We start from the raw sequence: 24316 nt of genomic DNA, 5'->3' as shown, positions 1-24316 counted from the left end.
TTTGTACTTTTGTGTGACACTATAGTATGACGAAGTAAGCCATTCATTTATGAAAAGCATAAAAAGGTTTAAATACGGAGAGAAGAGGGTTCCAGCCCCGACAGGCAACGTTCTGAGAAACGCATCTGAAGCCTAACCACAGCAGCGTAATGGAAACAAAAAATAGAACCTGTGATGAAAAACACTTTCACGGTGCGACTATACTCGGCTCACTTAAGTTCTTGTAGTCAAAAAAGAGTGGCTGGATGGCCCTTCCCCCTTCTCCCAGCGCTCACTGCAGCGGGACGAAGGCCATGTCAGGAGGCGCGTCCCCCCCCTGCAGGATCAGGGGTCCTCCACGGTGGCTGAAGGACGGGGACGGGGAGGCCAGGCGGAAGGCCGGGTTGATGGAGTGCAGCGAGGCCCTGGTGTCGTCGGTCCTGCCGAGCGCAGGGGGGCAGGAGGGAGCGCCTCCTATGTGATGCTGCTGCCGTCTCAGGCAGCCCAGGGAGGAAGAGGAGGAGGAGGAGGGAGGCTCCTCCCCAGCGGAGGAGGAGGAGGTGGAGGAGGAGACGGACTGGTCCTGGCCCAGGGGACTGGTCTTGGGAGCGCCGGGACAACACAGGCTGTGGACGTCGGGGGAGCGGAGCATCCTCTCCAGCAGGTCTTTGGTGCTCTGTGTGCACTGTGTGTGGAGGGAACAGGGGCAAGACAAGAGAGGTCACGGAGGTCAAGGGGGCTTAAAGGGCAAGATGATCCACATAAGCGTTAACCCATTAAGACCGGGAAGACCGTCGGTGTGGTGTCATTTTAAGATTTCTTTGGCTATTCAAAAATAGCAGATATACAAGCTCATACCGCGGTACTAGTGCCGCGCCATGAATTTGTAGATCTGCTATTTCTTTTCAAATCGTGCAAATCTTTGAAAGTATATATATTTTTTTTAATTAACATTTTTAACACAAATCTTCGCTTCTGGGGATTCTACAAATGTCTTCTAAATCCTAACAGTTTTCTGAAACACTTACAGTATGTTGCTATAATATATATATTATATGTAGCTATAATATATCTTACAGTATGTAGCTATAATATATATATTATATGTAGCTATAATATATCTTACAGTATGTAGCTATAATATAGTATGTAGCTAATAAAGCTTTTTCATGTCAAGGACCACCAAAAATTATATGAATTTGTCTGTGAACCCCCTTCTCAAAATATTTTGTTCCAGGGACCCCCCAGAAGCAAAGATTTGAGTTAAAAAAATATATATACATTCAAAGATTTGCACAAATCTTTTTGTGCACGATTTTTCTAAAATAGCAGAGCTATGGGGCGTCCGTTGGCATAGCGGTCCAGGCGCATACCACATATGCTGGTAATCCATATATAGATATATTTAATGTCTTAAAAACAATTTAAAACTAGAAAAAGTGGCCAACGGTGGCGGAGATTAGCTGGTAACAGACAGAAGGACGGACACACACACACACGGACGGACGGACGGAGGGTAAAACATACTCTCTCGCCATGCCTTCGGCCTGGCCGAGACAAAAATAGCAGAGCTACAAGCTCACAGCGCTGCACTCGGTGCCGCGCTATGAGCTTGTAGATCTGCTATTTTTGAATAGCCCAAAGAAACCTAAAAAAAAATGACACAGATGCGTTCCCAGTCTTAATGGGCCAAGGCAGCAAAGAGATGGAGTGTGAATGAATAAAGCCAGTAACACACAGTTAGTGAAGCACAGTGTAAGCACCCCAGGGTTCTTCTGATGTGAATGAATGAAGCCAAGGTTAGTTCAGGACAAAGCATCCAGCATGGTGATGAGGAGGAGAACAATGGCAGTAGGTCAGTGGGTTAAGATGGAGGTACAGTAGCAACACAGAGGAAGTGAGTCAGACTAATAAAGGGAAAATATCGTCCACACAAGGTGAAGTGAAGTGAGGGAGAACAAAAATAACAACAACAGAAGATTAGAAGAACGGAAGCCCTTTTTTTCTCTTTTCCTGCATTTTGCTCGAGGGCTGATAGCAAAAGATGGAACGGAAGGGAGTGTTATGTAACAATGGATCACCAAGCAAACAGCAGAGAGACCTGTGCGGAGGATCACTGAACATGTGACCGAACACTAGGGTTGGGATCCTTTAGGATTTTAACCCATTAAGACCTGAGGCCATTCTTAAAACAGTTTTTTGGAAAAAATCCAAAAAAAAATGTTTAAGATTTTTAAAAAAATAGCAGATCTACAACCTCATAGCACGGCAATCTAAAGTAATGCGTACCAGGTCTTAATGGGTTAAACGATTGCCTATTAACGGTCCGACTCCTTAATGGTTCCCTTTGGACGAGATGGTTTAAATAGTGCTTCCTATGGTGCTTCCCTATCATCTACGGTGCTTCCTATGGTGCTTTCCTGTATTCCATGGTGCTTCCCCTGTCTTCTATTGTGCTTCCTATGGTGCTACCCTGTCAACTACAACTACTGTGTTCTGAACAACATCTGTAGTTCAGAACACAGCTTTCTATGTCCATGAGCAAGTGCACTGGTATCTAAACAGGTTCATAACTTGTAGATGTCTTAGTTTGTGGGAGATAACTACCAGTCAGGGCAGTTCTATTTGTTGCATTTAGTTAGGTGAGTATTACCGTTTCACATTATCGGGCCTTCCCGATCGATCGATCGATCCTCCCCGATCGATCCTTCCCGATCGATCGATCGATCGATCTATCTATCTATCTGCCACTGAAAAACCAGTCGATCACTACCGTTAATAGTTCATCAATGTTGGATCCAGTTCCAGATCCCAACCCTATAGTGCACACAGGAGGACACCAACGTTGAAAGAAAAGTGACGTTTCATCCAACACTGAGGACAGTGAGTCAATGTTAATGAGAGGAATAGAGTGTGGAACCGTAATGATTGACAGTGAAGTGAACCATGCACATTCAGAGGCAAGAGGCACGCAGAACCAAACCATCCAGATCACGGCCTCGTTCAGACTACCATCGACTACATCTCTCCCCACATTGCCTTCCTTTGTCTTACATGTGAAAATGAAAGCATCCAATGTAGTTTATTGAAATAATTGAGGGGATTAGTAATACCGTATAATATCGCCGCTGTCGGGTGAAGTAAACCGTGTATGTCCAAAATAGTTACTTTTCAGGGAATGGGAAAAAAAGAACCTGTGTTCCAATGGATCCAATGTAGTTATTGGCATGGCCAGACTAATATCACTGTGTAGATATTAGTCTGGAATCTCTGAGTGGAAATGCCTCTAGTGATAAACTCGTCCCACATTTGCATACTGGACCCTGATTGGTGCCCCACAACTTCGGGGGGCAGCTAAATCCAATCACAACCTTGCGGGGCCAGACTATAATCTTACTTCTTTTTTTTTTTTGCACTGGCAGATTCGTCTAGATTCGGCTAACAACGCGTAGTAGTGAGACACTTGTAGATTAGCCTATTTCCGCTACTATTGCGTGACACTCTTGTGTCACTAAGTAGCACAGCGGCCTTCATATACAAAGCAACTCAAATAAGTTGAAATGTGGAGACACAAGATTTCAGCCCGACAGAGACCACATATAGACCACATATAGTTGCTGTCGGGCAGAAACCTCTTATCTCCATATTTTTCGTAAATGAACGCCCTACTTCATCATACTCAGTGTCTCACAAAAGTAGCCGATCTACACGCGCAAAACATTGCAATGTGATGCGTTTTGGAGCTTGCGGATCAGCTATTCTTGCCATATTGAAAAGTGAACAGTTTTGGACATAATGTGGTTTCCACCTGACGGCAACAATATATTGTGGGTTGATATTTACTGATAATCATGCTACATAGCGACGACAGATGGCGAGGAGGGGGTGAGATGAGTGCGACGAGTTTGAAGCCGAGCCCCTACTCTTACCATGGGCCGTCTACACAGCAACAGTGCCCCCTTCAGGCTGTGCAGGACAGAGCAAAATCCTGACAGTTCTCCTCCTGCGAGGATGGAAGGCATTCATCACTAAACCATTGGTTCTCAAAGTGGGGTTTGAGGACCCCCAGGGGTCCTTGGGGGGTGGGGGGGGGGGGGTACCAGGGGGTCCGCAGCAATATGTGTTAATACAGCGTCACAATCATTTCAACCACTTTAACCATATTTTATACTTTGGCTATTAAAAAATAGCAGATCTACAAGCTCATAGCGTGGCACCGAGTGCCGCGCTACAAGCTTGTATATCTGCCATTTTCTTTTTATCGTGAAAATGTAACAAATAATTGACAAAATACAAAGATTTAAATGATAATATAACACATTAAAAGGTAGGGTAGGTGATATGTTTTGGTTAAAACATAAAAACATGTTTTGTGTTTGTTCAGTAACAGGGGTCTCCTCGACTCTCCAGCTCTTTACTAAAGAAAATACATTTTCAGGTGGGTTGCCATCAGAAGAGAGTACCCATTTATCAGCTTAAATGTTATAGTGTTCCATTTATTTGTGTTATCACGTCCACAGGCATGCAAACAGCACAGAGGTGAAAAGGGTGACAACATGTTGGTTTTTTTTCGGGTCAGGTGTCACACAATTGCTGTTATCTTTGTTATCTTTGCGATACCGATAAATAGCAACTTAAAAGTGTGCTACGTTAGTTCCACTGATCATCAAGTCATTAAAATAAACATGCTCTGATGTGGTCAGATGGGTGGACCGCAGATTTTCAAGTGGGCCCTGATCCAGAAAAGGTTGGTCGTCCAATTTGATGGGGGAAAAAAGAAAAACGTACTACTAAAAAAGGTATATGGATATTATGTATGACAGTATCACACACTGAAAATAGCAGATCTACAAGACAACGTGTCACAGGTCGTGCCGTGCGACGCAAGATTGTAGAACTGCAAAACTTTAAGATAAGACACCAGCTTGTAGATCTGCAATTTTTAAGAAAGATACCATTGCACAACAAATTATAAAAAATAAGGCTTGAATTGACATGACTCGTTCATTTTATGAAAAACCATGGAACATGCTTTATTTTCTTTATATCAGGAATCATTTAGAAAAAGGCACGTTGACGACTTTTTTCACCCCAAAAGTTGACATGTCATTTTTAGAAGTAAATTCTTTACATACTGATCATTCTGATCTAAACTAGACCCTCTGCTCCGGATGAAATGAAGATTTAACCAACAACAAGGCACAAATGCTGCCAATTGTCTTACATTTATGTGCAATGAAATAAGACAACTTAAAAAACAGAGGCAACATTCCAAATAAACAAACGCAGATTTTCTTTTTTCTATTTAAGACAGTGGTTCTCAACCAGTGGTCCTTGAGGGGGGTTCCAGGTGGTCCCCAGCTAAATGGTGGAGAGTTGGTAACCAAATGGACCCTTATAGATCTTTATTCATTACTTAATTTAATCAATCTCATCAAACGGTGGTCCCTGGCTCAAATGCCGAATAAATAATGGTCCTTGATATGAAAAAGGTTGAAAACCACTGATTTAAAACATTAAACACGGTGAAAGTGATATAAATAGTTCAAACATATAATCGTGCCTCAATCATTTAGGAACTGAACGGACTACACTCAAAAGATATTTCAAACATGGTGTGAACTGTGAATGGCGAACAACACATTCAAAGCATGTGAAAAATGAGAGGCACTAAAGTGCTTACAAAAAAGAAAAAGAAAACAGTCCAACAATCACACCCGTTGCCTCAAAATACTGTACATATGTGCCGAAACAGAAATAAGCAGCAGCCATCTTTAGGACTTTTGTGTAACCATACAACCTCAGACCTTTACAACACAACTCAAAACTACTTTATTAAGGAGGTAGATCAAAGAAAAGGCACAACTTGTAGAAGGTAAAAAATAATTAAAATAAAAAACTTGTAAAATACTAATGGAGCGATTCTCACTTTTAAAAGCACTTTTAAAATGTGAAACGTGCGCCGTAATGAAGGAGCAGGGAGTAAAGTAAAAACAACTCTCAGGACGTCCGTCATAATCTGTGACTTGTGAAACAGTGTGAGAGGAGGCCTCCACACTAGCTCTGTGTTAAGTGTCCTAAACAATAACCACAATATGTAGAACGATGGTGTTTAGGTATTGGTGTTTATGTTCCCGCTGTTCTACGAAGAAATCGCGGGTTGCTTTTTATGAAATATATCCGAGACCCATTAGGGTTTTTAACGGAGGATGCTTCTGAACATCAATTTTACAATTTAAGCAATAGAACATTGCGAAACAAGGAAGCAAAAACTAGATAAAACATTATAAAAGTATACTGATGATGCTTCTAGGATCAATGGGAATGAAGACCTTTTTTTTTTAAAAGAGGAAAGGATCCTAGCAACTCAGACAAAAAGAGGAGGAGAGGATGTAGAATGGAGAAGAACTTCAACAGTTCTCGACTGATGAATGAAGACCAGCTCCTGGTCGAAACGCCTTCTAAATCCTGACCTAAGTTCTATATAACTATATACTGTATATACTGTAGAAGCAACTACACACAGAGGTGTTCCCGGTTTGAAAGGCATAACAACGTATAGGTGTTCGAGGTCTAAATGGGTTACTACATTTAAGTTACTTTTAATTCCACATCTCACCTCTTTCACTTTTGTGTTCAGATCTTTTCCTCTTTTTTTCCAAAGCACATGTTTTCTATTCCATAGTTTTGATCCATTCTAATACTCTTGCCGACTGAGAACTTTAAATCCATGCGGAGGACACAGCTTCAGTGTGTTCCGTGGTACAGCAGCAGATTAACGTTGAGGAGGAACCTGAACACAGACCAACCTACAGTAGGGAAGGCTAACACACACACACACACACATACAGGGCGGGGCAGGGGGTGGGGCAAGGCAGGGGTTGGAACACTGGGAGCTATACCATCGGGTGGGGGGCATTAGTGGGGGACCACAAGGTGTCTGATCCTACCATGTGTGCGTCGTTCTTGGCCATGAAGGGCGGCAGCTCCACGTCTGAAGAGGAGGTGGTGGGGAGCGCCTCGTCGGGGGGCAGGAAGCCTCTCCTGTCGATCAGGCTGCGGAACGCCCAGAAGAAACAAAGAGGATGTGGTCAGAGTGATACTATACAGCAGGGTTTTTACAAACAGTGGGTCGAAAGGGACCCATTTTTATCAGTCACAAGTAAATATTGCTTATTAGTGTGGTTGCCCAACAGGGCAACCAGACTATTGTTATTGATAGAAAGTGCGGTCCAATACTTTGGACCGCTATTTCTCCCACAGTTTTTATCCCCCAATGTTGTGCCATATGTCAAAATGACCGTCTAAATCGGGAATCGTGCGCGTGTATAGGGCTAAGAGATTGGTTAAATAGTTTAATTGATATTAATTTATTAGTGCCATTAAATGTCCCCATCCGCTTTAATGGAAAAGTGAAAAAACTCAAATTCAAGTATTTTTTTCTCAGAAACCGTAAGAGCTAGAGTTGTCAGATTTGGAGGGATAATTCATAATATTGTCCGAAATTATTGAAAAAAATATCACACCATTCGGCCTCATGGTGGCGCTATAACAGCCCCCTTTACGTTTTGGCCCGTAACTCTTGAACCGTAGGTCCGAAAATCAAAATTTCTTTTCACCTGGATTCCTTGGGTCACTACGCATCTCCCCATATAGGCCACGCCCATTTGCGTCTGGAAAGATTTTTTGATATTGATTTATTTCTGCATTAAATTTCCCCATCCACTTTAATGGGAATTGCAAAAACTCCCATTCAAGTATTTTTTCCTCGGAAACCGTAAGGGCTACAGTTACAAGATTTGGAGGGGAGGTTAATAGTTTTTTGAAAAATTATTAAGAAAATAATCACACCAGTCGGCCACATGGTGGAGCTATAACAGCCCCCTTTACCTTTTGGCCTATAACTCTTGAACCGTAGGTCGTAAAATCAAAATTTCCTTTCCCCTGGATTCCTTGGGTCACGACGCATCTTCCCATATAGGCCACGCCCATTTCCGTCAGGATAGATTTTCCGCCATTTTGAATTTTCTTCAAAACACACTTTTTGCTCCTTTTCCTTCAATTTTTTTCCAAATCTCACACAAATCGGTACACGTGATCTATGGACCCATGCGATAAACCTATCCAAGCGGAATTTTGATAGTCCGTACCGTCCGTCCGTAAATGGCTTCCAAAGTTAGCGGGAGGGGCCCGTTTGACCAAAAATGCCATAAATCACGAACGAAACGTCCGGTCAATCCCACATACATGTCGAGGGTGGTATACTAAACCAATCCCCAAAAGCATTTCCACTTTGATCCATAGGGGGCGCCACGAATGCTCGAAATGTAACCGTTTGATGCAAAAACATGATTTTTGGGGGATCAATCCTCTCAAAATGAAACGCAGGTCATCTCAGGAGTGACGTGACGATGTAATTGGCGCAGTCTACGACGGTATTCCTCCCGGCGTATTACCGGAGTCCCGACCGCCTCGGCGCAACCACACTTTGCAATTGCCAATTGCGACGCGTCTAGTTTTTTCTCGTTTCCAACAATATTTGTATTATTTTAAAAAAAAAATCAAAAAGAAAGAAAGAAAATGTTGATTTTCAGAAAAAAATACAGTACGTATGTCAAACATTTCATACATATTTTTAGCAGTAAAAATAGCATATCTACAAGCTCACATGATGTGAGCTTATAGATGGGCTCACACAGGGTTACAGTGGTACTGACCTTGGGGGCATGGGCCCACACAGCGTTGCGCAGCAGTTTGTAAAGATGCTGTTGTAAGTGTATGGATTACCCGTCTCCTCTGCACCTCTTTTACTCGACCAGGAGCCTTTTATCTGCATCATGGAAAACACAGCAGTGTGGTGTTATACAGCAACATAAACAGTGTCTTAGAGTTGAACTCATCGATTTAATCGATTACACAAGAAGATAATCTATCAATAATCTATCCCAGCTATTTTGGGCTCGTCGTTACAGGCGAAAAGTTTCAAAAATATTGAAATATAAGAAATTCAGAAATAGTGAAGTAGCCAGTCTACAAGCTGCGAATGCGATGTGTTGTATGCTTGTAGTTTGGCTATCTTCACTATATTTGGATGAAGGAAGTATAAAATAATGCTTAAGTGGTTAATCAATTTGTTGAGATTTTCTTTTTTTTCATACAAAAAACAGCTCTCAGAAGACTACCTTCTTGATTATTCTAAAAAGGAATCGATAGAATAATCAATAATACAATAATGGATAGCTGCAGCAGGCCTACAGCCTTTGGCAGAGTGAAGACATCCTGCACAAAACAATTCCAAATGAAGCATGTTTTGATTGACGTGGGTGTAAACTGTACGCTATCTTTTTGTTTTCCTAGGATGGCAGGAGGAGACTTAAGGAATACTTTTTTTTTCTATCAATTACTCACCCCATGAAGTCCTGAATTTGTGGGGAATTTTTGTTTGCGTCATATTCCTTTCCTTCACAGAGATTGAAGAATCCAAAAACGAAGAGAATATACTCGATGAATTGAATAAAATAGGGATCCAGGATTAGCAACAGCAAAACTATATCAAAAGCCTGTTTATAAACTCTCAGCACAGCTCTCACAGTATAATCCAGGTGTCCTCATTAATTCCAAAACACTGTATTTTTGCTGGAACTTTACTATATCTTTTAACACTTTCCGTGTAAACAGTCCCATGCACAACTGACACACACGCCTCATTAGTGCATGAGACTGTTTATCCCGGAAGTGTTTTAAATAGTAAACTTTTGTGGTGTTTTGGAAGTCATGAGGATACGACTGGATACAAGACACTTGGTTTATACTGTGAGGTGTAGGGAGTTTATAAAGACATACATGGATTTTTCATACAGTTTTTGCCATCGTTAATCCTGGATGTCTATTTTCTTCAATTCTTTTTGTGTGTGGATTCTTTATTCACCATGACACAAACAAACATTTTCCATGAACTCCAGGCTTCACGGTGTGAGTAACCGATAGAAAAAAGAAGAAAGGAGAAAAAAGGGTAATTTGGGGGTGAAGTAATATATGGGGGTGAAGTAATTCTTTCATGAGTCAAGTGTTCTCATGTCAGGAGTCATCCAACGTTCCAAACAAGACAGGCGCACAGACAGAAGTGTGCTTAAGCCAAGTTGGGCGTGCCTGAGTGAGGAGACAGATGAGCAAGTGCCCGCACCGAGAAGTGCAAACTCAGCACAGTCCGACTTGCATACCGGTAGGGTGGGAATCAGTTCGAAAATATTATGACACTTGACAATGAGTCAATAAATATATTTTTGGTTCACATGCAAACATTTTTGTCAGCCATTAAAAAAACGAAATGAACGGGCTGCCGATGCCCTAGTGGTTAAGGCGCATACCACCACATATAGGTTCTAATGCGACATAACAGCGAGTCGCGGGTTCCATTCCCGAGCCCATTGGCATTTGCTGCGTGTCACTCCATGTTTCGCTCTCCTGTACTCTGTACTATCCAAATAAAGGCAGAAAAGCCCAATAAATCTCTTTAAAATAAAAAGCTGTACACTTGGCTCATTCATTATTCATAAGTCTTCCACTGTCATCGTAGGAGGGGGGGGGACTGCTAACTGTCCATGTACTTACATCTTCATTTGTTGTGAGGTTGGAGGCAACCAAGTAGGTATGGAATCCCGAGAGGCCCAAAACAGACCAGATGGAGAAGAAACAGATGACCAGCTCCACAACAGTGACACAGAGATCGTCAAGGCAATTTACGACTCAAAACGCATTGTTGTCAGAGTGAAGAATGACCACAATTGGCTACATGACACAAGTTGACCACAATGCTGCATGTGTGGAGATTAATGTGCACAAGTGTGCAAGTGCACACACACACACACACGAGTGGGTGGGGTCTGGTTGATTGAAACGTATGTCAGAGGTAATTGTTTCAACCATGATACAATCAATGTTATTCTATGATCAATGCCCCATCCACTAGTCTACACTGTTGACCGTGTGTACAACACGGCATTCATATTCTAATGAGGCTACCCCCCCCCCCCCACACACACACACACACACACTTCGTGTAAACACACAATCAGCCAGCTTTATTTGTCTAGCCAGTGACATCATGCCATATGGACATGACATGAGACAACACTACTGCCTCTGATAGAAACAAAAGCCATCTGCCTAAAAGCAGTGACTTAAACCATGCTAACTTCAAAGTGTGTGTGTGCGCTGGCCATGCCTCTAATCCTATTAGCTGCTGGCTTAGAGCGCTAAGGCCTGTCAGGAACGTATCGTCAACAGTGTTGCTACTGTCAGTTATGTGTTATGCACGGCTCACCAGCGGCACCGTGACACCACAGCATCTATAGGCTGACTGATCATCGTCGCTGTCGGGCAGAGAACCTCACACCTCCATATTTCAACTTTAAATGTTATGTTTTAACCCATTAAGACCGTGAAAGCCTATACGTTGTGATACCTTTAAAACCGGGAAAGCATCTATGTAATTTTAGATGTTGCCAGCGCAACAGATATTTGTAAAACAAATATTGAATAAAACATTTAAGTATTTCTGAAAACTTAGGTTAGGATTTAGTGTCACACTAAAGTAAAAAAATAGCCGATCTACAAGCTCACAGCGCATGTATCTGCTATCTTTAGCACACGAAAGAAAAATGTAAGTGAAAGTGTTAAGTCTGTGTGTTTTATAAATATTGAATCAGTGAAAAGTATTGAAGTACTAAAATAATAACTACTTTGGATCCATTGGAAGAGAGGTTCTTTTTTTCCCTCAGTTTTCTTAAAAATGAACAGTTTAAGACATAAAGGTTTGTACACCACAGCGATGATGTCAAGCAGGAATGTTGTCTGTACAGAAAGGATATCTGGCAGGACTCTCCGTGATGGCTTGGATAAGGCCTCTCCCTTCTTGGGAACCTTGGGGGGAAAGAGAAGATTACAGGCAACTCACACACCCAAAACAGCCTTCATCATCAGCCTCTCATTAAAACCATTACACCATAAAAACAAAACATCCTCTGTGTTCATTAACAGGGTTTCTGCAGGCTTCAACACGTTTAATGTAAGACTTTTTTAAGACCATAATGGATGCAATTTAAGACTTATTTCATATCCGTTCTGGCAAAACAAAATATACGAAGGATATGAAGAAACGTCAGAGTCCCGGAACTACTTTTCCAAAGTAAATGAATTTAAGCTATTCAAGGTTGAAGTGCATTACTGGTTATTGGTTCCATTTTGGTCTTCATTTTGTAGTTTTGTTATAATGTGATCAATAAAAATGTTTCCCCAAAACACGTTTAAAAGCGAGACTGAAGTATATACAACTTTATAAAAGTAACGTTAACTTCATAATCCAAATCTGTTTTAAGGCCTGTCAAAGTTGTACTTCAGACGTTTTAAGACAATTTAAAAGGCTTGAATTTCTGATTATTGGATCCTAGATGTTTTAGGGACACGCAGAAACCCTTATTTAATTCAGAGTGCACACCCTTACGGGTCCATCTGGTTCCATTTGTACATCCTCAGGGTTTCAAATGGACAAAATAACCACTGAGGAGTTTACTGTGCAGGAAGGTTGAAAACACAAAGTGATCAAGTCCCAACGTGCGTGCGTGCGTGCGTGCGTGCGTGCGTGCGTGCGTGCGTGCGTGCGTGCGTGCGTGCGTGCGTGCGTGTGTGCATGTGTATGCCGGCGGTGCAAGCATAATTACGTACGCAGGGTGAGGTGTGTGACGACACACCCAAAGATGAACGACGTCAGAAAAGACAGAGAGATGATGAAGCTGTAGAAAAAGCGGTAGTTTCGCTTCCCCACGCAGTTCCCCACCCACGGGCAGTGGTGGTCGAATCGCTCTGAGGGCAAAAACAGAATAAGAAAAATATGTATTACACGTAAGAGATTAGGAGTAAATGCACAGCAGTAATCTGCAATACCCACAGTATCCTGGTGTATGTTAACCACTTTAAACCTGGCATCCCTATTTTGGGCATGTCATTATAGGAGAACATTTTCAAAAATTGCCCATAGCCCATCTACAAGCTTACAAGTAAGTAAGCAAGAAGCCTGCCTTGTGGCCTATAGGGCAGGAGTATGAATGTATAAGTGTACAGTATGAATGTACGGTAATGTACCCCTGGACATGACACTAGTATGTCACAGGGAATTACCCCCAAGCAAACCCTTGATGCTGAGTTAAGAATGTTTGTTAAGAATTAAAATAATAATAATACTTGATGAATTGAAAAACACAGGGATCCAAGATTAACAACCGTAAAACTATATTAAAAAATCTATTTATAAACTCCAAAACAACTCACACAGTGTAATCGATCAGTGTCTTGTATCCAGTCTGTGACCAAAACACTTTCAAAACACTGCATTTTCTCTCCATTTAAAACGTTTGCGGTACAAACAGTCTCATGCATGAATGAAGAACGTGCCTGGGCGTGCGTGTGGGGTTCAACACAAGCCGAATTCATATGCACGCCCTGGCATGCACCTCATTCGTGCATGAGCCCGTTTATCCCAGCAGTGTTTTGCATAGTACAATTTCAGCTATTATGCTTTGCTTTGAAGGTAATGAGGACACTGACTGGATACATTCAAGACACTTGGATTATACTGTGAGAGTTGTTTTGGCCTTTATAAAACATACTTATTTTGACGCATTTTCTTCAATTCATCTAGTATATTCTCTGTTTTGCGGAATCTTCATTAACTGTAAACGAATGCGACACAAACTCTGCATGAAATCGAGGCTTTTGCAGTGAGTAACTGATAGAAAAAGTTATTTTGGGGGCTATGTGTTCCTTTAAGGTTGTGTGTACTAACTGCTGAGGCCAAGAACCACCCGAAAGCAACCCAATGTGTTTTCTTCAAAAGGTTGAACCTAGCCTACACATTCTATCAAGGCCATTCTGTTTTTTCCCACCCCTGCATTTTCTGCTTCATTTCAGACAAGAGACAGTGAACAGAAAGACAGGAAAGGCAAGGAGAGAGGTAACATGCGGCCAACAGTCTCGGGTTGGATTCAAACGCGGGCTAGCTGCAAGAAGGACTATAGCCTTATTTATGTTGTATGCGCTCTTACTGGAGTTCTCAAATTCTGCCCGAATCCGACCCTACCCAACGCTTTCAGGCCGGACTGGGCCCAAAATCTATGCTAATTAGTAGGGCCGGGCCCAGCCTCTGGTTCCGTGAGGAAAAATACATTTCAACTGCCCCTAGCGGCCTAACGGTAATGGCAGTGGGGATGTGTTGGATGCAGCTCAAAGTGAACTTTACTCAGGTATCTAGTTTGTCGCCGTCCGACCTTCCTAGTCAGTGTTATTAAAGAAAAACGGGCGACACTGGCCAAAACTCAATCGAAAATCGGCGAAAGTGGTAGTTTTCACGATATTTTGGTCAATCTGCTCAGTTCATTTTTCATTTTTCAAAGAATGCATAAAAAATAAATGTCTGATAAAATGAATATCAAATATCTAAATACTGAATCAAGCAACTTAAAAACTGTCCGGGGTGCTCCCGAAAGGTAGCACATCCAAAATTTCTAATAAATGGACGACAAAGTACTCACATTTCCACATTTTTATTGGCACACACCAATAAATGAACGTATGTGTTTCGGTTATGAGCCTTCCTCAGAGCCGCAACCTCTTTTTATTATTTAGAATATGGAGATAAGAGGTTTCTGCCCGACAGCAACAATTTAATACACCTGGTGCCATCAGCTTTACAAACATCAGCTTTACAAAAATTAACTTTACATCAACAGCGAAACCACACTAGGGCAGTAGTGGCTACTGGAGCTTTAATCGGACCTAAATATTTGAGCCCAGCCCAGCCCGACAGAACGTCAGCCCGAGCCCGACCCATAATTGACTAATGGATTCCGACCCAGCCCGAAGCCCGACATTTTTCTAAACAAGCTTAATTGCTGCATGCAGCCTTTTTTCTCATGAAATATTGGTAATTCGTTAAAGACAGTTGGAAAAGGGTAAAATGACTACTATTAAAAAAACTCCTTGGATCAAATAAGCTATAATTGTAATAACCGTCTTAATTAAGGAACAAATAAACAGGGGAGCCTTGCTCGGAGGACACGGCCTCCACTAAATCAGGCAGCAGGAGTACATTGCACACACACAGTCACACACACACACACACTGTCAAGCTGCGCAGCAGCGCATCTTACTACAGTCACAGAGACAGAGACAACATGATATACCGCGCTGTGCTTGCCTGCCTGCAACTGGATCTGACTTATACGTCAAGTTGCTTATTGTGAACACAATACGCTACAAAATAATTGATATATAATTTATTTGGATTATTAAAATAATTCAAAAAACATGTTGTTGCCTAGCCCGAACCGACCCAAAGCCCGACAAATACGTGACCAATTGGCCCGGCCCGACCCGCCGGGTCCCGTTGGGCTCGGGCTGAAATCTTAAGCTCTAGTGGCGACCCCCCACTCATGTTTTGTTCTCACTCCTTCCATCTAAAAACCACTACTCTCAGCATCAAGTCACACTCCATCCATCGCTGTAACAGTTTCTGTAAACCTGTGATGTGACAATAAAGCTGAGTCTGGTTCCAAGGACAGTCGGATTGCTGAACAGCTGATACTGACACTCCCTTGCACTGCCAACTGCTATTGTATAATGTGTAATGTTATCCTGTGCTGTATATTAGGGTTAGGGGGTGTAGGTCTATAGTGTTTTATGTACGTTTTCTGGGGGGGGGGGGGGTCTTCTGTGTTCTCTTCTTGTGTTGATATGCCCTAAATATACTGGGCAAATAGCGAAATATATATCTACAGGCCCACAACACATTGAAAGGCTTATGGATTGATGACAAGCACAGAATCGGGATACTAGGGTTCATGTGGTTTAAGGCAGAGCAAGTCAGAGCTTAAGGATTTTGCATATCGTCTCTGTCGGGTGGAAACCTCACATGGAGTGACCTAACTCTCACTTTTCAGGATTCAAATTTAAACAATAGCAAAAGCAGCAGATCTACAAGCTCAAAACGCATCACTTTGTGCTGCGTTTAGAGCTTGCGAATCTGCTACTTTTGATTCTTTAGTCTGACACTGTAGCATGATCAAGTAGGGCATTCATTTACGAAAAAACACGAAATGTTAGGATTCTGAGAAAAGAGGTTTGCGCCCGACAGCAACGATACAGTAAACATGATGAAGTGGAGGCAGCATGCTGTGCATTGTGTGTTCATCTTACCCACACAGTTGTCACACAGGCTGCAGTGGGAGGTCCGCGGGGGCCGGAACATCTTGCAGGTGAAGCAGTATTTGAGCTTCACCACCTGCTGGTTGATGAGGATCTCCTTGGTCCGTGGAGGAGGGCGGTATGTGGACGACCCCGACGTGTCTTCAGTTAGAAATCAGAACAGAGGGGACTGAGTCACAGGCTTTATAGCAAAAACAAAAACACCACAAGAGGCAAACCAACATCGTTTCATTTGGGAATCAGAATCAGCGTTGAGAAATAATCTGAACATTTTGAGAAATCCTCTGAGGGATTCAAGAACAATTTAACGAACATCCTCCAATTTTTGGTGCTGAGACAAACTGCAAGGGCAGTGAAATCATATTTAAAAAAAGAGAGGGCTTGCAACTCACTTTTAGTGCTCCAAACCTATTGGGACAAAAAAGGTTTGTTTTCATAAAGTTTGGAGCACTAAAAGTGAGTTGTGAGGCCTCCCTTTTTTAAATGATCTGAGGGAAACACTTGGCCCTGAGTGACTGCTTCTTGACACTAACCTAAGTAATCTGCTTAGGTCAGCATCACAACGATCCCCCCCCCCATATGGCAAAGCTTTCTGATCCCATCTGTCCAACTAGTGGCCCAGCGATGTTGCATTCATACCAACAGCCACAAAACAAAACAGGCTACAAGTGGAAGCAAGCGAAATGAAGCAACATTCTGTGACGCACTACAAAAAAAAAGTTGAGCTGGCTTCAACTTTTTTTCCAAGCGCTTCAATGACTCGGTGAAGCATCAATCAATCATGTTTTTGTTTCACCATTTCCACTTCCCTTTTCTCTCTCTCCACAATTCTTACTCTGTTCTGTAAAAAGTAAGAAAAAACAATTCTAACCAGTTCCTTGTCCGAATGTAACCCAACCCTTCTCATTTAGGCAGCAGTGTAGCTTGAGCAACACTTCAATGGTGACTCAGCAGCAATGCAGTTGGTCCCGCCTGGTTGTTTTGTAGCTTTCATCACCGCTTGTGTGTGAACGCAGCATAAAATGCCTTTTCACACGGGAAGTGACTATTCACACAGGAAGTGACTAATGAGAGGCGAGCGGGTCAGGTATGATAAAGGTCAGTGCGGGCAATCTGACAGACTGTGCGCAATCCCGTGAAATTCGTCACGCTTGTGCTCGTGTCACGGCCACCCACGTCGAGTTAAATTAACCTTTTTCTAACCGACGACGTGCAGAAACGCCCTCTTTTCACATGAGGAGCGCACTGTGACCCCCGTGGGTGTGGGTGGGTGGGTGCGCGGGGGTGTAATGTTGTTCCCCTTTTACTGCTCTGGATTAAGAGCGTCTGCTAAATGCCTAAACTGTAAACTGTACCTATCTGCCTCTCGATGTCTGCAGCCTCGGCCGGCGTGGCCCTGGGCAGGATGCCCGGGTCCGTGAAGCTGGTCTGCAGGAGGGCGACGACCGCGAACACAAACAGCACCCCGCCGATCACAGGTATGAAGACGGTCAGGCGGTCCACCAGGAACGGGCAGCTGTAGTGAGACAAAGAGAAGACAATCCATGGTTTTTGGTTTGGTGTCCTCTTCGTAGATACGTTACATACACCCGCCCCCACCCTCACCACGTTTAAAACCACACTCAAAACCCACCCTTTCAGACTTGAATCCCTACATAAATCCCAACCCACCTTTGTTTACTTTTCTTTTATAGTTTAACCTTTTTAACTCATTGAGTGCCATTGACGTGTTTCACGCGTTTTACCGCTATGGCGCAACGTGCCAATGACGTGTTTGACGTGTTTTTGAAAAAAGAAAAAAAAAAAACGTTCAGAACCCAAGATATAATCATTTGAAGATTTGCTGCTCCATTCACTTCTTGTTTAACTTATTACTGAAAAAGGCTGTATCTCGGCTCCTGAGCACTTTTTTTTACTATGTATTTTTCAATGTTATTATGTTATTTTCAAAATGCAGACAATTAATGTCAACAAGGTCCAATGACCTCGTTGACATTTGTGAAACCACACAGTGCAACCCTCAGTGATTAGCACCCATCAGGGGATCGATTATACTGGAGATAAATATTCTGTGACTACTTGAAAAAGGTATAAGAAATTTGAAAAATTGCTGGCACAGTTCGCAATTATTTTTTTATTTTATTGGCACTGAATGAGTAAACTAGTTTTTTCCTAATAAAGTAGTTTTTATTTTGTTTCTGTAAAGCGACTTTGAGTACCTAGAAAAGTGCTGTATAAAATCGTATGTATTATTATTATGCAGTAAACTCCTGTTACTTTACCCTTTTGTAACTCTGGGAGTGCACGTTATGTGCACTGCCAGAGTTAAGGCAGAATCACAATCAACTAAATCTAAAATATATACATAATACAGTATATATATGTATAGCATAATAGCAGTAAGTGTGTACAGGAGACATAGGGTGCAGCGATAAGGTGAGGTTAAAAACTGCAGCAGGTGAGGTACATAAGTGTATTTTTGATTTTTGACATTTGCATACATGTCAGTAAAAGTCAACACATCTATGATGACAGTCTTGATCCAAGGCTAATAAGTTGCAGGACTAGAAAAGTAACAGGACATTCGTGCAAAAGAATATATTCATTAACTCCGGAAGTTCAGAACATGATTAGAAGTTTAGAATGTATTGAGATGCAGCATCTCATTTTCGAGGGGGTCCCATAAACCATTGGGTCTCAAAGTGGGGTCCGGGCCGGGGACCCACAGGGCTACCAGGGGGTCCCCAGCAAAATTGGTTAATGTAGCGTCACAATAATTTGAACCACTTAACCTATACTTTGGCTATTCAAAAATAGCAGATATACAAGCTCATAGCACGGCACCGAGTGCCGTGCTATGAGCTTGTAGATCTGCTATTTTTGAAAAATCCTGGCACAAAAATCTTTTTTGAGGCAGGGAGTCCGCAGCAAAGAAAAACATCATTTTGGGGGTCCTTGACATAAAGAGGTTTGAGAACCACTGCCATAAACTCATGCACAACATAAGAAAAACAACATAAGAAAAACATACATAAGTATAAATACATTCACAGTTCACACACAGATAGCTTGCTCACCCTCTCCCACCCACACTACACTAGCCTTGGATCAATTGATTGATTGAATATTTTATTAACAGTTTGCGAGTAGTTCAGTGGTACGATTATACAATGATGCTTAAAGGACAAAGCAAAAAGCCCCAACAAGGGCTTTTTTCCAATTTCCATTGTGGTCCTACGTATTCAATTCATTAAGACTATCATAGATAGATAGGTATTTTATCAATTATATTTTATCAATTATTTTCATAAATTTGCACTATAAGCCAGCCCTCCCTATGGTTTCTTACCTCACCGGCACAACAATATTCCGTCATCTTTCCTAGGAAAGAAGTAGTATACCATGTGCATGATTCCTGTTGTACAATAAATTAATCAATGATAAGAGATACAAAAGTAAAAGTCAGACTCGATCAAATACATCTATGATAGTCTTGATCCAAGGCTAATACCCACACCCACACTATTCGATTAATTGAGTACAAAGGACCCTAATGGAAACAAGCCATAGGCTTTCTTGGGTTTAACATCCTCTTAGCAAAGACCTTGTATTGAACTGTCCTTTTTTTTGGCAAGCTGTTTATTATAAAGTATTCAATAAATCAAACCAACAACAATCAACTGTTAAACAACAAAAGAGAAAAGTAAATACAATATCCAGGATAATGGTAGCCCTGATACATGACTGTCATATGACAGTCATGTATCAGGGCTACCATTATCCTGGATATTGTATTCAGTGGTGTAAAGCAGTGGTTTTCAACCAGTGGTCCTTGAGGGGGTCCCCAGCCAAATTAATAATTAGGAACCAAATGGACCCTTATGAGTCTGTAACTCTGAGTGTACAAATGAAACCAAATGGACCCTTATGTGTCTGTAACTCTGAGAGTGTACAAATGGAACCAAATGGACCCTAACGGTTCCATTTGTACACTCTCAGAGTTAAATGAACACTGATGATGATACTTCTGTGTAGATTGGGACCCCCAAGGAATCAAAATGGTTGACTCCCTGGCATATCTTTTCAAATGGGGGTCCCTGGGCTAATATGTGTCAATTTGGGGGTCCTTGACGCAAAAAAGGTTGAAAACCACTGGTGTAAAGTAACTCAAGTACTGTACTTAAGTACAATTTTGAGCGTCTGCTAAATGCCTAAACTGTAATGATTTAATGAACAAACAACAAACTCACTCGAAAGCAAAGAAAAGGCCACAGGTGACGACGATGAGGCCCAGGGTGAGAGGCAGCACCCCGCTCTGTCTGGCCAGGATCACCCGGCCGTCGCAGTAGAAGCGGTTCTTCCCCGGGAACACTTCCCACTTCCTCCGGCCCCCTTGTCCCTGTCCGGCCCCCGCATGAGAGGGGGTCCGCAGCGGAGGAAAAGCCTGATGATCCTTCCCCCCGCCGGACCCCTGTCCACCGGCCGTGACGGTCAGAGCCCTGGGGTCGATCTGCTGGTACTCACAGTTCTTCATGGTTCTCCTTCCTTCTTCCAACAGTGTAAACAACACAACAAAAGGAGGAAGAAGAGGCTACAAGGCACTCAGATATGAGGATGATGATGAGGTCCACGTTGATGACTCATCCACTCAATTAGTTCATATATTAACTAAGATAATGACTCAGTTAGTTTGGTGGTTATTTATTTAAGTTAGAGCTTCTTCTCAGTTATAGTTCCCCATTCTGTAGCCGTTAGCTAGCTTAGCTTAGCTAGCCAGCAGCAACGACATTCCACAGCCAGCCTCCCCGTCGAAGCTGCTTCTCTTAACGGCCATGTTCTCTGGTCCATGCCGGTCCTTTCATCATTAATTAATAACGGCTAATTAGGATTAATAAACTGTAAATAATTGCCAGATTTTGTCGTAATTGTTTTGTTTTTTTTAAGGACGAGGGTCCTGCTTTCCCTTTATCGTCAGCAGCCAACAGAATGGTTGTCACGGGGTTTCAGGTTGACGTATGAGACGACGGTGGAAGGACGGTGTCACTGTTTTAGTCAAGAAGAGCAGATCTACAAGCTATCGACGCGGCGCACCGCGACGTGTCGATAGCTTGTAGATCTGCTCTGTTCTTGGTAAGCGACACCCATCGCCCTCGGCTCGCTTAGGGAATTGATCTCAGCCACTAGACGGGCATGTAGTGGAAACTTTTTATACAGCAAATAAAGAAATACAATATACTCTGTTACAAGTAAAAGTCTGGAATAGAAAATGTACTAGAGTAAAAGTACAAAAGTATTCGTATCAAATGAAAGTACTCATTATGAGACAATGTCCCATTTCAAGTTTTCAAATGTATAAAATTGTCGTCTATTTTCCAATGACCGAAATATAAATAGGGCTAAAGCGTTTTGTAATAATAATCTAAATCTACAAAGTAACTATACCTACATTTTTCTAATGCTTGTTGTGGAGTAAAAGTATAATATTTGTCTCTGAGATGGAGTGGAGGAGAAGTAAGAGTAGAGAACATTGGAAATACTCCATTAAAGTAAAAAAAAAAAAAGACCTAAATAATTGTACTTAGCCTAAGTAGTAAATACACTACAGTACTTAATTGCGAGTACTTTCTTTACACCACTGCTGACTAGACTAGTGGACCGAGATGATAAATCACTTTCCAGTTTGCATACATCCATGTTTTCTAGGTGGGTTTTATGCCAATGTTTTATTTATTCTGTAGCACTTTCTTTCTTTGAGATTTGCATTATAAATAAAATCTAGTATATCCGGTCTAGAGCGGATACGGAAACAGAAAAAGTAGGCGGGACTTCAGACCGGATCTGAGCACTGAGCAGAAAATAGGAACTTTCATTATGAATGTTTTATATACATGTGTGTGTGTGTGTGTGTTTGTGTGTGTGTGTGTGTGTGTGTGTGTGTGTGTGTGTGTGTGTGTGTGTGTGTGTGTGTGTGTGTGTGTGCGTGCGTGCGTGCGTGCGTGCGTGCGCGCGCGCAAGCACCATTGTTATTTCCATAAAAAAGAAAGGCAAGAAGAAGAAGGGGGGCAAGGGGAGAGAGAGAAAGAGAGAGAGATATATATACATCCCATTCCGTATGCTTATATTTATCCTATATTACAATTGCCTAATGGCGGGGTGGTGGTGGAGGGGTCACGCCAGACCTAGAGGGGTCACGCCAGACCTGGAGGGGTTCGGTCTGGCGTGAGAATAGTCACACCAGGGGTCATTTGTGGTCCCCAGGGGCCATCCAGGGGCCCCGTTGCCACAGTTTACGTTGCTCCAATCCTCACCGAAACTTGGTACAAACACTGTTCAGGGGTCTGCCATCAGAATAGCCACACCAGGGGGCCACTTCAAATGGCCAGAACTCGGTGACCATTGCTCTGATCAGCGCAAAATAGGACTGGATCTGAAAATCTAGTGTGTGTATATATATATATACTGTATATACTTTGCAAAGGTTACGGATCACCACTGACCTCTAAATACCCACTCTCTTGCCGGGTGCACCACTTTGGGCATCCGATTGATTTGTAAAAGTGTTGCATGTTATGACCGTGTCTTTTATTGCCTTTATTGTATAGTATTAGTAAAGATAGGCAGGAAACGGGGAGAGAGACACTGGGAATGACGCGCAGCAAAGGCCGTCGGGCTCGGGACTCGAACCGGTGACGTGCTGACAGTGCTACATTGAGCCTAAGTGCCCAGACCACTAGGCCGCGGTCCGGGCCGAGCGTCTCTTTTGATATTTCTGACCATTATATCAACAGTTTCGAGTGCTGTTTGGATTTCCATATCAATGACATACCAACAATTTATGCCCATGTTTTGTTTTTGATTACTCCAAACTGAAATACAGATTTCGAACATACACCTCATTCAATTTAATTTCATGTTGTGCAAAATTACTTTTGGAATCTATATTACCGGAATCTTCACAAAGGGATGAATAAAGTATCCATGTATGTATCCATCCATGCATCCCTCAGTCTGAAAACATTAAGGATTCATTTTATTAATTGAGATGTCCCCTGTCCAGTTTCCCTTCTGACTAAAGTGTTAAAATAAACAAAGCACAGATAATTTATTCTTTGAAACCTCAAGAGACAGACGTGGCTATATCATCCATTAAGTGATGCATTATTCAACACTCTAGGCACACTTTGCTTTCCAAAGTAGTGTACAGATAACATTAGCTACAACCTGAAATCCCTGAGAATCTACATAATTATACATCATAAGTTACATATTAAGAGGTGCCACTGCCTGCAAGATATTGATACAAAAAAACAGGAGTTGAAGTGCATGTTAATGCCACTGAGGGGCACTGTTGCAGTGGACTTAAAAGCCCCATCCATCCACATCACTTATTTTGCACCATATTGTTAGCCCCATAGCTTAATTGCCAAAGTCATATTTTTAAGGTTTTCAAGAAAGGAGAAATGAAAAATCACTATCTGCTATGAAGTCATCTAGTTCAGTGGTCCCAAAATAATCATATTTGAACTGGGGACGCCCCCACCTTGATAAGCACTTGGAATTGTAGTAGTTGAGGCATTACATTTAGTTTGACTTGGTCCCACAGACACATTTTGTGAAAAAAGCAGATCTACAAGCTCACAACGCCTCGCAACGTGAGCTTGTGGATCTGCTATTTTCACAATTTCTGCCTCTTTCTTATATCATTTGACAATTTGGCCAATGTTTGACCAGTTTGTATAGTAGCCTATATTTGTTGATTACTTTTGATGCAGTAATGATCTTTCTTTTTCTTTTTCGAGGTATCGAAAGTCCTTAAATTGTCACTTCACTGTCATCATCTGGGGGGGGTGTCCCCCCCAAAAAAACAAAAAACATGTGAGGATCCCCCTGGGGGTCCCGACCAACAGGTTGAGAAGCACTGATTTAGTTGACTTATTAGGCAATCATGAGAAAAAAACTCATTTTGCCTAAGTCATGTTTATCTGCATTTATTTATTTCTGCCTAACTCTACTCAAACACTGATGATTCATCCTGCATTAATATTGCCTATACATTAAAAAAAACTGCCTAACTCAAAAG

At 42.1% G+C, this 24316-nt stretch overlaps 1 protein-coding gene across 1 annotated transcript; it reads right to left on the bottom strand.

The window, feature by feature from the left end:
• On the bottom strand, nucleotides 1–21230 carry zdhhc18a (zDHHC palmitoyltransferase 18a). The gene is made up of 9 exons (XM_084053645.1): nucleotides 20487–21230; nucleotides 17592–17752; nucleotides 16228–16377; nucleotides 12703–12840; nucleotides 11850–11901; nucleotides 10591–10693; nucleotides 8697–8809; nucleotides 6930–7035; nucleotides 1–664 (listed from the first exon to the last, which is right to left on the bottom strand). The coding sequence occupies exons 1-9, from the start codon at nucleotides 20768–20770 to the stop codon at nucleotides 272–274; spliced, it is 1500 nt and encodes a 499-aa protein (XP_083909771.1). The 5' UTR covers nucleotides 20771–21230; the 3' UTR covers nucleotides 1–271.
• Between the last annotated feature and the right edge of the window lie 3086 nt (nucleotides 21231–24316).

This window comes from Gymnoscopelus microlampas, assembly GCF_963454915.1.
Source record: "Gymnoscopelus microlampas genome assembly, chromosome: 3".
Taxonomy (NCBI): Eukaryota; Metazoa; Chordata; class Actinopteri; order Myctophiformes; family Myctophidae; genus Gymnoscopelus; species Gymnoscopelus microlampas.
Note: the sequence above shows the minus strand (reverse complement) of the source record. Positions and strands in the feature narration are given on the sequence as shown.

What these genes read in the sequence shown, in the direction of transcription:
- zdhhc18a (XM_084053645.1), bottom strand. Translation starts at nt 20,770, where the DNA reads ATGAAGAACTGTGAGTACCAGCAGATCGACCCCAGGGCTCTGACCGTC. An exon ending in TGTGGGCCCATGCCCCCAAG is followed by an intron (nt 7,036 to 8,696) that starts GTCAGTACCACT and finishes GGCGTTCCGCAG; the next exon opens with CCTGATCGACAGGAGAGGCT. An exon ending in CCAAGAACGACGCACACATG is followed by an intron (nt 665 to 6,929) that starts GTAGGATCAGAC and finishes CTCCACACACAG; the next exon opens with TGCACACAGAGCACCAAAGA.